The sequence below is a fragment of the Pongo pygmaeus genome, chromosome X (genome assembly GCF_028885625.2).
Source record: "Pongo pygmaeus isolate AG05252 chromosome X, NHGRI_mPonPyg2-v2.0_pri, whole genome shotgun sequence".
NCBI lineage: Eukaryota > Metazoa > Chordata > Mammalia > Primates > Hominidae > Pongo > Pongo pygmaeus.
The window spans coordinates 119,823,743-119,836,840 of record NC_072396.2 but is presented as its reverse complement, the minus strand read 5'-3'; the positions used below and the strand labels follow the sequence as shown (position 1 = coordinate 119,836,840).

The window sequence follows — 13,098 nt, the reverse complement described above, 5'->3', positions numbered from 1 at the left end:
GTGCAGTGGCGCAATCTCCCACTCACTGCAAGCTCCACCTCCCGGGTTCACGCCATTCTCCTGCCTCAGCTTCCTAAGTAGCTGGGACTACAGGTGCCCACCACCACGCCCGGCTAATTTTTTTATATTTTTAGTAGAGACAGGGTTTCACCATGTAGCCAGGATGGTCTCGATCTCCTGACCTCGTGATCCACCCTCCTTGGCCTCTCAAAGTGCTGGTATTACAGGCGTGAGCCACCACTCCTGGCCCCTATATTCCTTAAATTTCAAGGACTAAAGATTTCATGGAAAGAGATTCACACTATGTGAAAAAAATATTTCAAGCAGTAGTGGCTTGCTACTGATCTACCCTTTGTAGTGGTGAGAGAGGAGCAGACTGACAGTGCTTTAATGAGCAGGTCCAACAGCCTACTGCAGGCACATTTTGTACTATTCCAATAGTGGTAACGGCATAAAATAAGCTGTGCTTTGGCTGGTGCCCAGTCATAATGAATGCTTTTCAGCATTATGGTGATCTTCAGCAGCATTACAGAGAGAGATCTTTATTTTCAAATGAGCATGAAGATGTTCATAATTTTGTTCTGACAATTTTTTAATTCACTGACACTCATTTCGGAGTGTAAATACAACATATTTCAAAAGTGTAGTTATTGACATGTCCACTTATTAAACACAGTAAGGACTAAATCACAGACCTGTATGATAGTAAAGACTAAACAGCTAAAATTGTGTACTATACCTTCTCATCAGCTGCCAGACTAAAGCTAAAGTCAGGGTTTGGTTCCCATCATTCAGGTCTTGCCCTCCAATGCCAACCAGGGAGAATTTAGCAGGATGCTTCCCTAATTCAACAGCATAGTTGCAGTTTTCTAGCTGCAAAGGCACAAGAGTAAATGGTTAAAGACTTCCATTTGTTTAATCTGCATACGTGTGTGTGTGTCTTGTATAATGCTAGGTATCAGCACACAAAAACAAATAAGACACAGTTTTTGTCCTCAAGAAGCTCAGCGTCAAGAGTTTTAGAAACAAAAGAAATGAATCGAGAATAAAAATACTCTAACAAAGATATACAGCAACTTAATTATCTACCTTTTTCATGTTGGCTCCCAGTTTCGGGTATGGAGGTTTATTAACCTTACTCCAGTCAACAGGAACTTTAATGCGTTCATATAACTGTAAGATTACCAGGGCATCTTGCAGGTCACTAATGATTTAAAAATAATGTAATCAGTGTTTTCAGGAAGCTGGGATGACTTTCCTTAAAAACAGTAACACTACATTGTCAAACAAGATATATAAAACCATAAATAATACCCAAGACTCATATTTTCTATCAATCTGTGCTGAAAACAGAGCTAAGACCATCCCATTCATTTATAAGGATTTATTGAGAGCTTACTGTAAGCAAGGCACTGTTCTAGAGGCTGGGCCCATAGGACAAAAATCCCTGTCCTTGCATTAGAGTCAGAGAGATAGACAATAAACAAGTACATGGATAAACAAAAAATACAGGGGTATTGTTTGTTTTGTTGACAATAAACAAACAATTTTAGGGGTGTATGTAAGTGCTATGAAGAAAAAAAGGAACTAGGGTTAGGGGTTAGAGAGTAGCAGGTGGTAGTCAGGAAATCTTTGAATCAGTGACTGGAATACAGTAAGGGTACAAGCCACTATATACGAGCAAAGAATGTTCCAGCCTGAGAGAACAGTGAACCAAAGTCCCTGAGTTGTTGTGGATGGTCTACTTAAAGGATTCCCTGGTCTCTGTTTCTTTCTTTTTTACCTTTCTTTTTTTTCCCCTCTTAGAGATAGGATCTCACTTTGTTGCCCAGGCTGGAGTACAGTGGCACAACCATAGCTCACTGAAGCCTCAAACTCCTGGGCTCAAGCAATCCCCCCACCTCAGCCTCCCAAACGGCTGTTTCAAAATATAAAGTATTTGCTCCCTAAGGTACTATAAAGACATTTATATATTCTATCACTTACAGTTAATGATCATGTAAAGAAATAATTAAAGCTTTTGTGTATTTGGAAAATGATGATGGAAATCACCACTTCACATTTTCCAATATAAATAATAGCTACAAATTAATATCTAGAAAATCTTTAGAGCTGTCATTATTTAACATCCATTCATGACAGTCATAACTGTTTACAATAGCAGTAGGAAGGCTTACGCATAGAGATGGTTTACGTGGGGATTGACACCAAGAGAGTTCATCCAGTTACGGAAGGTTCTTTCTTCACGAGTTTCTCCTGTTAAGAATATTCACAAAATTTACTGATTCATTAAACACTTTATGTATGTGCATATAGTGCCAATCCACATATTAGATTATTTTATCTCTCTATTCAGATCTAGAAGTTTTTGATAATACGAGTTTCCAAGCATTCTTCTAAGTACATACATTCTCTCTAGATACAGGCTTATTTTTAAAATTTGAATTTATTTTAAAATTAAAGAATACAACCTTATTCTAACCAGTTAAGCAATTTAGAGGTTTATGAACTTTTTATAGTCTTCTTCTCAGATCTTTCTCCAATATTTCCTCGAATCTGCATCCCTCAAAGTAACTGATGTTATCAGTTAAGTTACTGGTTTTATAGAAATATCAGTGGACACTCAATGAGTTACTATTTGCATTATTTATTTATTTATTTATTTATTTATTTATTTATTTTTGAGATGGAGGTTTGCTCTTGTTGCCTAAGCTGGAGTGCAATGGCGCGATCTCAGCTCACTACAACCTCTGCCTCCCAGGTTCAAGGGATTCTCCTGCTTCAGCCTCCCGAGTATCTGGGATTACAGGTGCGCACCACAATGCCCGCCTAATTTTTTGTATTTTTAGTGGAAACGGGGTTTCACCATGTTAGCCAGGCTGGTCTCGAACTCTTGACCTTAGGTGATCTGGCACCTTGGCCTCCCAAAGTTCTGGGATTATAGGCGTGAGCCACGGCGCCTGGCCGCATTTCTTAATTTTTATAGACTACACCACGCATATATAATCTGGAAAAGGTAAACTCTGCCTTTCCAAAACTTAAAATAATAATTAGTACATATTATCATTTGTTTTTTGAGGAGGTAAAGGTGAAAGGAGTTGGAGTTAGTTCCAGTTACATTGACTGTGGATGAATGAAACAAATATATACTAAATTTACAGGTCAAAATGAATGCATATGTGCACTTTTTCCTGATGAGAGGATTAAAAAGTGGTCTAACCCCAAATATTAAAACTAAATACTGATTTGCTAAGTGGCTTTACATTAAGTGATTCGACTACTTTTTATTTATTTTATTTTTTTTTTGAGATGGAGTCTTACTCTGTTGCCCAGGCTGGAGTGCAATAGCACGATCTCGGCTCACTGTAACCTCCGTCTCCCATGTTCAGGTGATTCTCCTGCCTCAGCATCCCAAGTAGCTGGGATTACAGGCATGTGCCACCACGCCCAGCTAATTTTTTAATTTTTAGTAGAGACGGGGTTTCACCATGTTGGTCAGGCTGGTCTCAAACTACTGACCTCAGGTGATCCGCCCATGTCGGCCTCCCAAAGTGCTGGGATTACAGCTGTGAGCCACCGCGCCCGGCCTCAACTACTTTCCTTTAAAAGTTCACTTGTATCGTACTTTTCTGCCAGTTTTTACTCAGCATCTGCCGTCTACTTCTTGTAGTTATAAAAAAACTTATTAAGTCTAGATTGTAAAATCATTGTGGCCTATGTGTTTCTACTCTATAGTCCCACACATTCGAATTTGAGAAGTTTTTAGTTACCTTCTAATAGAGTCCAGTCAATATCCTGGTTCTCTGGCTTAGTTAGTGCTGGGTATTTATTAAACAGGTTAGCCACGAAAGCTAAGTTGAGTTTGGGGTTTCCACTGACAACATCAGCAGGGGTAACAAACTGTCTGCAACCTAATTTATCTGCTTGTTGAAGCATACTCTCAGCTCTCTTCAAATCATCTGTTTCCTGTTGAAACAAAATCGGAAGACTTTGTCAAAGGCCACACTAAAAATATAGAAAATTTCCCCACAGTCATAGTCTGGGTATACAGTTCTACTTTCTTTTAGCCAACATATGGTACTTATTATAAAATTGTTTTGAATGCAAAAAAAAAAAAAAAAAAAAAAAAAGGTTGGCCCTCTTGGAGATGCAGTACCTGTAATATACACTAGATGGCACCAGATCACATAGCAAACTACTGAGTACATTTAACTAAATTGCATTAAGAAAGAAGTTATGTAAAAGGTTGGGGGAAACTCCCAGATTTTGTTTGAAAATCTGTAGAGAAAAATATACATTCACCATCTTCACTTTCTCTGGTTCCACTTTTCCTTTTTTCCTTCTCAATAGGAAAACAGCTTCAATTCTCCTTTTAAGCCACCTCAAGTTAAATATTCAGATATTTTCAGTAGAATCATGTTAAAATTTTTTTTCAAATGTACTTATCTACAATGAATCTCAACTAATTATTAAATGTGAAAGGGTATTAACTGTAGTCCTACTTAAGTCTCCTTTAGAAAATGGTGTTCGTTTTCTATAAATTGTGGGTTCATTCTCTTCAACCTGGCTTATTTTATTTTATTTTGCTGATTTACTACTTTCTGCTTTGGAGTTTCTCCTTTTTTCTATTGGCTCTCAGCTGAACTTCACTGAGGCTTCTGGGTACTGTGCATTAAGTCAATGAGCTTCATGACAGAGTGGACTGCTTGGAACCCTGGAACCTCTGGGGCTGTGTTATGCAGCAGAAGGAACTAGAAAGGAGGGCACTGCTGGAGAGCGAGCTAGACAGAGAGGAAGTTGTGCTGAGCTGTGGAAGATGGCTCCCCTGGCTGAGGGAGAAGACAGATACCTTCATTCATTTCATGCTCAAATCCCAAGGGAAATGCTTGTGAACTGTTGCTTGAATTGAAGAGAAGCAGAGAATCTATTTCCACTGATTCCTTTTGAGCGTAGGGAGAATGGTGGAAGGCAAGACCAAGGATTAATCTCAGGGAACTGGAGGATTAAAGAAGTTAGGATGAAAGGAAGGGATTTTTTCCATTACAAAGACCAAGAGAAAAAAGTTAAATTGAAATAAAAAACAGGTAAAATTGTTCAGAGTTAAAATTAGGCCTTGGTTGGACGTGGTGGCTCACGCCTGTAATCCCAGCACTTTGGGAGGCCGAGGCAGAAGGATTGCTTGAGCCCAGGAGTTCGAAACCAGCCTGGCCAACATGGCGAAACCTCGTCTCTTAAAAAAGACCCTAAAGAAGGTGTAAAGCTGAAAAAGATGAAGGACACTGAAAACCACGAGAACAGCATGAGCAAAGGCACCTGGGTGGTGGTGGGAAGGAAGGTTGGGGTGGGGAACACAGACTTTTGGGGAAATAACACTGGCTAGATTTTAGAGCAAGATTTGTAGGGTGAGTGCCAAGCAGAACATTTCAGACTGAATTCTAGAGTCAACAGAAGAATCCTTGTCGGATTCTGAAGAGGGAAGAGACAAAAGAGTGTTTTAAGATCAATTGTTAAGGACTGACTAGAGAAGGGGTGTATCAGAATCAGTTAGCATACTGATGCCATTTACCCTGGTATCAGATCACATGGCTAGCCATCCCAGACAGCTCCCTTCTTGGACAAGATGGCCCCTCATCCCTACCAAGAGTGACCTGAGCTGAAGAGTTTTGCATTTAACATACAGACAGAAATATAAGCACACAAGTCAGTTAGAAATTCAGTTCTGATAAGGGCAGCATAGAAATGGTTTAGCCACGCAGGGCACGGTGGCTCACACCTGTAATCCCAGCACTTTGGGAGGCCGAGGGGAGTGGATCACCTGAGGTCAGGAGTTCGAGACCAGCCTGGCCAACATGGTGAAATCCCGTCTCTACTAAAAATATAAAAACTAGCTGGGCGTGGTGGTGGGCGCCTGTAATCGCAGCTACTCGGGAGGCTGAGGCAGGAGAATTGCTTGAACCCAGGAGATGGAGGTTGCAGTGAGCCGACACGGTGCCACTGCACTCCGGCCTCGGCAACAGAGTGAGACTCTGTCTCAAAAAAAAAAAAAAAGAAAAGAAAAATGGTTTAGCCAATGTAATCCACTCCATCCTATGGCATAATAGGCTAGATATGTGGATTTTGTTAATTAGTAGCATGCATTCCGTATCTAATGGGTACAAAAACCACAGATTCCTAGAAACTTGGGACTAAATAGTTCACTCTAACTCCTTACTTTATGGATGAACAAAGTGAAATCCAATTTTGAGAAGGAACTTGTCCAAGGTCACTAAACAAATTAGTGACATAACCAGGGAACATGGTCTCTGAGAGTAATTCCCTAAATTAGATTTCACAGATTGGGAGTTTGTAAAACATAATCACATTACTGTCAACACAGGAATATGAATATATAGTCACTAAATCTATTACTGTGGTTGTAATCCAAATACTTGGAAAAGCTTATCTTCTAGTTACTTATTTCCCCATACTTGTTTTGAATATTTTATGCCATCCATATAAATCAATACCACAACAACGATGGAATTCACTAACAATCAAAATAAATCAAAGCTAGTTTTCTGGCCTCTGAATTACATGTACAGTAATACATTTTAAAATAATGCTTAAAATTGCCAACTCTACTTCATACGATTATAAAAATTATTGTACTTATAAGAAATTGACAATACTTTTGCAAGATTGTAGAATTCAAAAGAGCACTTATACTTACATTGAAACCTGACATGTTAATATCTATCCGTGGTTCACCTTCCTTTTGTCCTTTTGGTGCGATTTGATTGAGAAGATGGAAATAGGCTTTGGAATCCTACAAAGAATTGAAAATGTCAGTGAGATCACAGTTACAAGGAATGAATGTATCCTATTGTCCCATGTTTGGAAGGCTATTTGCATTGGATTTTTTGAGAATATATGGCACAAATCTCTGCCTTCTAATTTAACCGGTGTTTTCCCCAGAAAAGTCCATCTATCTGCCTTACATCTGTCTTGCATATGGATGAACTGGATTTTGACATGACTTCACAATTATTAAAGTCATCAATACAATAATGCTAATAAACATATAACCAGTTCTGTACCTTCACTGAATTACTGAAGTCAATAAGCTTGACAGACAAAACAAGCATTTAAAAAAGTAGGAGAGCAGAAATCCAGGAAGCATAGAAGAAAGAGAAAATAAACAGGTTATATCATTACAAAGCACAATGCATATACCACAACCTATGAAGAAGAGATTAGCTATGTTAAAGATGTATTTAATTGTAAATTTAAATGACAAAAGCATTAAATGGTAAACATTTTAGTTGCTAAAATAACACCGAACCCTCTATGATCTGAATGTACTTAACAAAACAAAGGTCTCTTTTCGTTTTAAACCCCTGGACTAAATCACTTGAATGTTGTTTTCTTAGAATCCCAATACATAAAACAATAGGGTTGGCTCACAGTCAGCATGAATTCAGGTTGTGTGGACAACTCCACAAAACACAGCCTGAAAACCATTGTACTTGCACAAACGATTATTAAGAGCCTTCACACACGTGTCAAGTAAATTCCTGCATCTTTGGAATGCTAGAGGACCGGAATTTGAGTCAAGATTCCTTAATCCTGCCATATGTGAAGACCACCTTCCAGCTATGATATTAATAGTTTCCTGTTACTGGGCTTTGAAGGTCCAGACAGGCTATGAAGGAGTGTTTCTCATAGTCTATGTGCATACAAACCCCTGAGGAAGTTGCTCAATATGTGAATTACTGAATCCAATTCCTGAGCTATCAAATATAAATGTCTGGGAGCTGCCCAGAAAGGTGCCTTTTAAACCAGCTACCCAAGTGAGTTTGAAACTTGGTGCCATAAATGATTCTAAGAATGGGGAAAATCAGGTAATTGAAAGCTATTTCAGAGCAATTCATAAAATGCCAACTCCGATCCTATCATTCGGGGGCATAGCATTTACCTCTTAAGGAATAGTGTACTACAATTGTGAAAGTGCTTTCACTTCCAATTACTTGCTAAAGCTACATAAACAATTTATAATCTAAACCTATGCTCTTAAGAAGAACAAGTAAAGAGCAGACCCAGCAAAATCTGTATTTACTACCCTGAAAAGGGCTTTACAGGTGAAAATTTGAACTTGAATACAGATAAACTGGAAGTTAGTTTTCACATTACCAAACAATTATTTCCTTTTTAAAAATACTGATGGCCGGGCGCGGTGGCTCACGCCTGTAATCCCAGCACTCTGGGAGGCCGAGGCGGGCGATCACGAGGTCAGGAAATCGAGACCATCCTGGCTAACATCCTAGTGAAACCCCGTCTCTACTAAAAATACAAAAAAAATTAGCCGGGCGTGGTGGCAGGTGCCTGTAGTCCCAGCTACTCAGGAGGCTGAGGCAGGAGAATGGCATGAACCCGGGAGGCGGAGCTTGCAGTGAGCCGAGATAGTGCCACTGCGTTCCAGCCTGAGTGACAGAGGGAGACTCCATCTTAAAAAAAGGAAAAAAAAAATCAATCGGGCTTGATGGTGTGCACCTGTAGTCCCAGCTACTTGGGAGGCTGAAGTGGGAAGATTGCTTGAGCCTGGGAGGTAAAGGCTGCAGTGAGCCATGTTAGCACCACTGCACTCCAGCCTGGGCGACGAAGTGAGACCCTGTCACAACAACAACAACAACAACAAACCTGGCCAAACATATTGTCTAATTAAAAGAGAGGGCAGGGTCAGTTGGTCTTATAATTTTGGGGCTACTCTTAATTTTCATGGATGAAGTCAGTAGTATAGGCAACTCACTGCTTCCTCTCATCACTGAACGAAATCATATGATCACATAGTATTGTTTTCACAGCCTTGCTGGTCAGTGACATCTGATGAAGATCCTTAGGTTTATTCCCTGTTTACCAACATCTGGATGTCAGACAGAATTGAGGCAGTTAAGGAGAACTCCACACAATGTTTGCTATGGTAATGTTGGCCCTCTGCATGAGAAGCCAAAGGCAACATGTAATAAATGTCTTCCTCCATTGTTAGTTTTCCCCCACTGCTCATGATAAACAGTGAGTGAAAAAAAAATTCAATTCAATGCAAGAAATATGAAGGTCTTTTATGTGCCACATACTATGTTTTAAGTTGGCTTTAGTAGGAGGGCCCTGGAGCAGAGGCTGAGGTAGGATACACAGACATAAATAAGAGCTCATCACTATCCTCGAGGAACTCACAACTAAAGGTAGGATAAAATGACAGGAGAGAAGCCAAATAAAAAAGGTGAAGAGGAAATCGTAAGGCCCTTCCTCTCTTTTCTAGGTGTGTTTACTAACAGGTACACTGAGGCCTGGGAAAGGCAGTTAAGAATAGAATAGTCACGTCCTATTCTTTAATACTCATGTTTAACAATCGGCAGAATATAACAAATTAGCATTATAATATGATAAATTAGCACAATATTTTTACCTTTTTCCACAAAATAAAACATAGGTGCTAATGCTCCTTATCTGGCTCTATTACTCTTCTAAAATCTACCTTCAGGGCCAAGAGGCAACAAGGCTTGGTGATACAGTGTTAGGATTTTTCTCTCTGTTAAGCTGGGATGAAATCTTCCAGCTATTATATCCCCCCAAAATGTTGTGATTCTTTGAACAGTTACCTTGATGTCAGCACTAAAGTTGTTAATTTTTTGCCAGCCCGAGTTTTCCAAATGAAAGTTTGCCCATCTAAGCAGAAGCTCTTCTGGAGACAATTTCATAAGTTCCTCCAAAGTCTCACCATCTCGGAGTAAAGCAGCCAAGGCTAGAAGAAAAAAAAAAATTCCCACAGTCATTATATGACATAATAATGGTCATGCCAAGTTCATTCAGTCTTTTGACACTGTTAAGTAATAGAGGTGCAAAAACTACTATGACATAGCTCCTAGTTTCAAGATACTCATAATCTACTAAAAAAGATAAATATATAATAGATATAATAACATAATACTACAATTTATTCTTTTCTCTGTTATTCTTCACATTCCAAATACCAAATGAGGTTATGGACTTTAAGCTTAATGCAAGCTTCACATTATGTCATATGTTTGTATAAATTGTTCTCATTTAACACTTCTAAAGTCAAGGATTTGGGGCCGGGCGCGGTGGCTCACGCCTGTAATCCCAGCACTTTGGGAGGCCGAGGTGGGCAGATCACGAGGTCAGGAGATCAAGACCATCCTGGCTAACACGCTGAAACCCCATCTCTACTAAAAATACAAAAAATTAGCCAGGCGTGGTGGTGGGCGCCTGTAGTCCCAGCTACTTGGGAGGCTGAGGCAGAAGAATGGCGTGAACCCGGGGAGAGGAGGCTGCAGTGAGCTGAGATCGCGCCACTGCACTCCAGCCTGGGCGACAGAGCGAGACTCCATCTCAAAAAAAAAAAAAAAAAAAAAGTCAAGAATTTGGGGGAAAGATGTTTAAAATTTGGGAATCTTTTACTTAACCTTTTGATTAAAGTCAAAGATTCTGGGAAAGATGTTTAAAATTTGGGAATCTTTTACTTAACCTTTTGATTAAAGTAGTCTAGAAACACAGTGGTATTTGTATTTAAGTATAATTAATCAATTAACTCTTGAAGGCTCAAGCCTATTTTAACAGGAATATAATTCATCCTTATATTTTCTTTTTCTTTTCTTTCTTTTGAGAGAGTCTCGCACTATTGACCAGGCTGGAGTGCAGTGGCGTGATCTCGGCTCACTGCAACCTCTGCCTCCGTGATCTCGGCTCGCTGCAACCTCTGCCTCCCAGGTTCAAGCGATTCTCCTGCCTCAGCCTCCCGACTAGCTGGGACTACAGGCGCATGCCACCACGCCCAGCTAACTTTTCTATTTTTTGTAGAGACGGGGTTCCGCCATGTTAGCCAGGGTGGTCTCCAACTCCTGGCCTCAAGTGATCCACCTGTCTCGGCCTCCCAAAGTGCTGGGATTACAGGCATGGTCCAACACACCCGGCTGCAATCTTACATTTTCTTTCTTTTTTTTTTTTCATTTTTTTTTGAGACAGAGTCTTGCTCTTTCGCCCAGGCTGGAGTGCAATGGCACAATCTCAGCTCACTGAAACCTCTGCCTTCTGGGTTCAAGCAATTCTCCTGCCTCAGCCTCTGGAGTAGCTGGGACTACAGGCACGTGCCACCACGCCCGGCTAATTTTTTGTATTTTTAGTAGAAACAGGGTTTCACCACGTTAGCCAGGCTGTGATTGTGCCACTGCACTCCAGCCTGGGTGACAGAGTGAGACCCTGTCTCCAAAAAAGAAGATGGTGCAAAATGGTGGAGCTGAGGGTGGTAATGGGGTAGAAGTTGTGTAGGCAGAACAGAAAAAAATAGATAATCAAGTTTGAGGACTTCAGGAAAGCTCCTTAATCTCTCTGTGCTTTTGTCATTATTGCAAAATGAATTGTAAAGTGCCAGACAAATGTGAATTACTAGTAAAGAAGACAGTCATGTAATTAGGCTATTTTCCTAAATAACTCTATAGCATTACCTTATGTTCATTCTAGTTACCACCATTTAATCACCTCCATTAAGTGAGAGCACGAAAGTCTGCATGACTAGAAAAAAAACCCAAAAAACAACTTCCAGAATGACTGTGTTCCATTACCTTCATTCCTGCTTAATTCAATGTCAGCGAACAAACCGATCTTAATGATCTGCCAAAGCAGTCCCAAAACCAGATGAGGTTTCCCAGCCCTCAAATCTTCTGCACCAATGTTCACAACATGACACCCAATGGCAGAAGCAGAGTTCAGTGCCAAGTTCAAGTTTTCCTGCAAGACAGCCAAATTACACACTTGCTTCTTGACCTTTCCATTTTTTAGCAGTCTACTTTCTCCCTTCACTGAAAATAACATTCAATGAGGAAATTAATACCCTGTATTAATTTCATCCATATATGCATCACAAAAAACAAATTCCAGATTTTTGTGTTAGAAAGCCTAGCTAAGACAAATTTCAACCTTATTGCTATTGCCTTTTGCAGAATCTCATGAGAAGTTAACTTTGTATTTTTATTTGGTACCTTTTGAAGTATGCTGGCACTAAAGGAAAAGGCTGAGTACCACATAAATATATCCATGTGAGTAAAGTGTTATAATTCCAAAAATGCCTAAATGGGTGAGAGACCAACAGTACTGCATATGCCCAAGAGTTTTAGAAGTTATCAATGTCCACATCCCAAGAGGTGCTCTTCCCTGAGGGAATTTTGCTAATGATCTAATATTCACTTGATAGAAAAAAAAATGCTCCATTTCTTAAGCACACCAGTTAATTAAGAGCTTATATACTTCTGCTTATCTCTGTAGTGCTTGAACACATTATGAAATGAAAAGAACATGGGGCTTTGAAATTAGAATGGGATTTGAACCTCAGTTCCAACATTAATCTCAGGCAAGCTCAGAAACCTTTCTGAGTCCCAGTTCTGTCTGTATAATCTGGATAACAATCCCACACTCAACAGTTTTTTTTTTTTTTTTTTTTGAGACGGAGACTTGCTCTGTTGCCCAGGCTGGAGTGCAGTGGCACAATCTCGGCTCACCACAAGCTCCGCCTCCCGGGTTCACGCCATTCTCCTGCCTCAGCCTCCCGAGTAGCTGGGACTACAGGCATGCACCACCACGCCCGGCTAATTTTTTTGTATTTTTTAGTAGAGACAGGGTTTCACCACGTTAGCCAGGATGGTCTGGATCTCCTGACTTCGTGATCCGCCCGCCTCGGCCTCCCAAAGTGCTGGGATTACAGGCTTGAGCCACCGCGCCCGGCCCTCACTCAACAGTTTTTACAAGGATTGATTGGGAGCCTACAGAGTGCAGAGGCTGAAGTCTGTAGAACAGGTCCTCAAACAGTAATTTCATGTTAAAGGGAGGGGAGAACAATGCATACCTGAATGATGAAGGGTGTAAGTTTCTTCTTGTTGATTGCTCTTTCATCAATGGTATCAGGAACTGAAAGGTTAATCATTTTACTGAAACAAAAATAAAAAAAAGGTCGATGTAAAAAAAAAAAGAGCTGATTTACTTTTATAAAGTGGCTGTAAATGTTTACAAATATTTTAAAGCTTACTATAACATCTCTTTCATGTACTCTAA

General features: G+C 40.0%; 1 protein-coding gene across 7 annotated transcripts in view; it reads right to left on the bottom strand.

Annotated features, from left to right (window-relative positions):
* The window catches only part of PLS3 (plastin 3), an 89,073-nt gene that overhangs the window by 3,280 nt on the left and 72,695 nt on the right, over positions 1 to 13,098 (bottom strand). For all 7 annotated transcript variants that reach the window (XM_054472162.2, XM_063660001.1, XM_054472161.2 and 4 more), the window contains 8 exons: positions 12,893 to 12,974; positions 11,616 to 11,781; positions 9,636 to 9,778; positions 6,710 to 6,805; positions 3,771 to 3,966; positions 2,178 to 2,256; positions 1,090 to 1,204; positions 740 to 873 (listed from right to left, as the gene is read on the bottom strand). In XM_054472162.2, the coding sequence (XP_054328137.1) occupies positions 740 to 873; positions 1,090 to 1,204; positions 2,178 to 2,256; positions 3,771 to 3,966; positions 6,710 to 6,805; positions 9,636 to 9,778; positions 11,616 to 11,781; positions 12,893 to 12,974 (1,011 nt within the window). The remainder of the gene's footprint in view (positions 1 to 739; positions 874 to 1,089; positions 1,205 to 2,177; positions 2,257 to 3,770; positions 3,967 to 6,709; positions 6,806 to 9,635; positions 9,779 to 11,615; positions 11,782 to 12,892; positions 12,975 to 13,098) is intronic.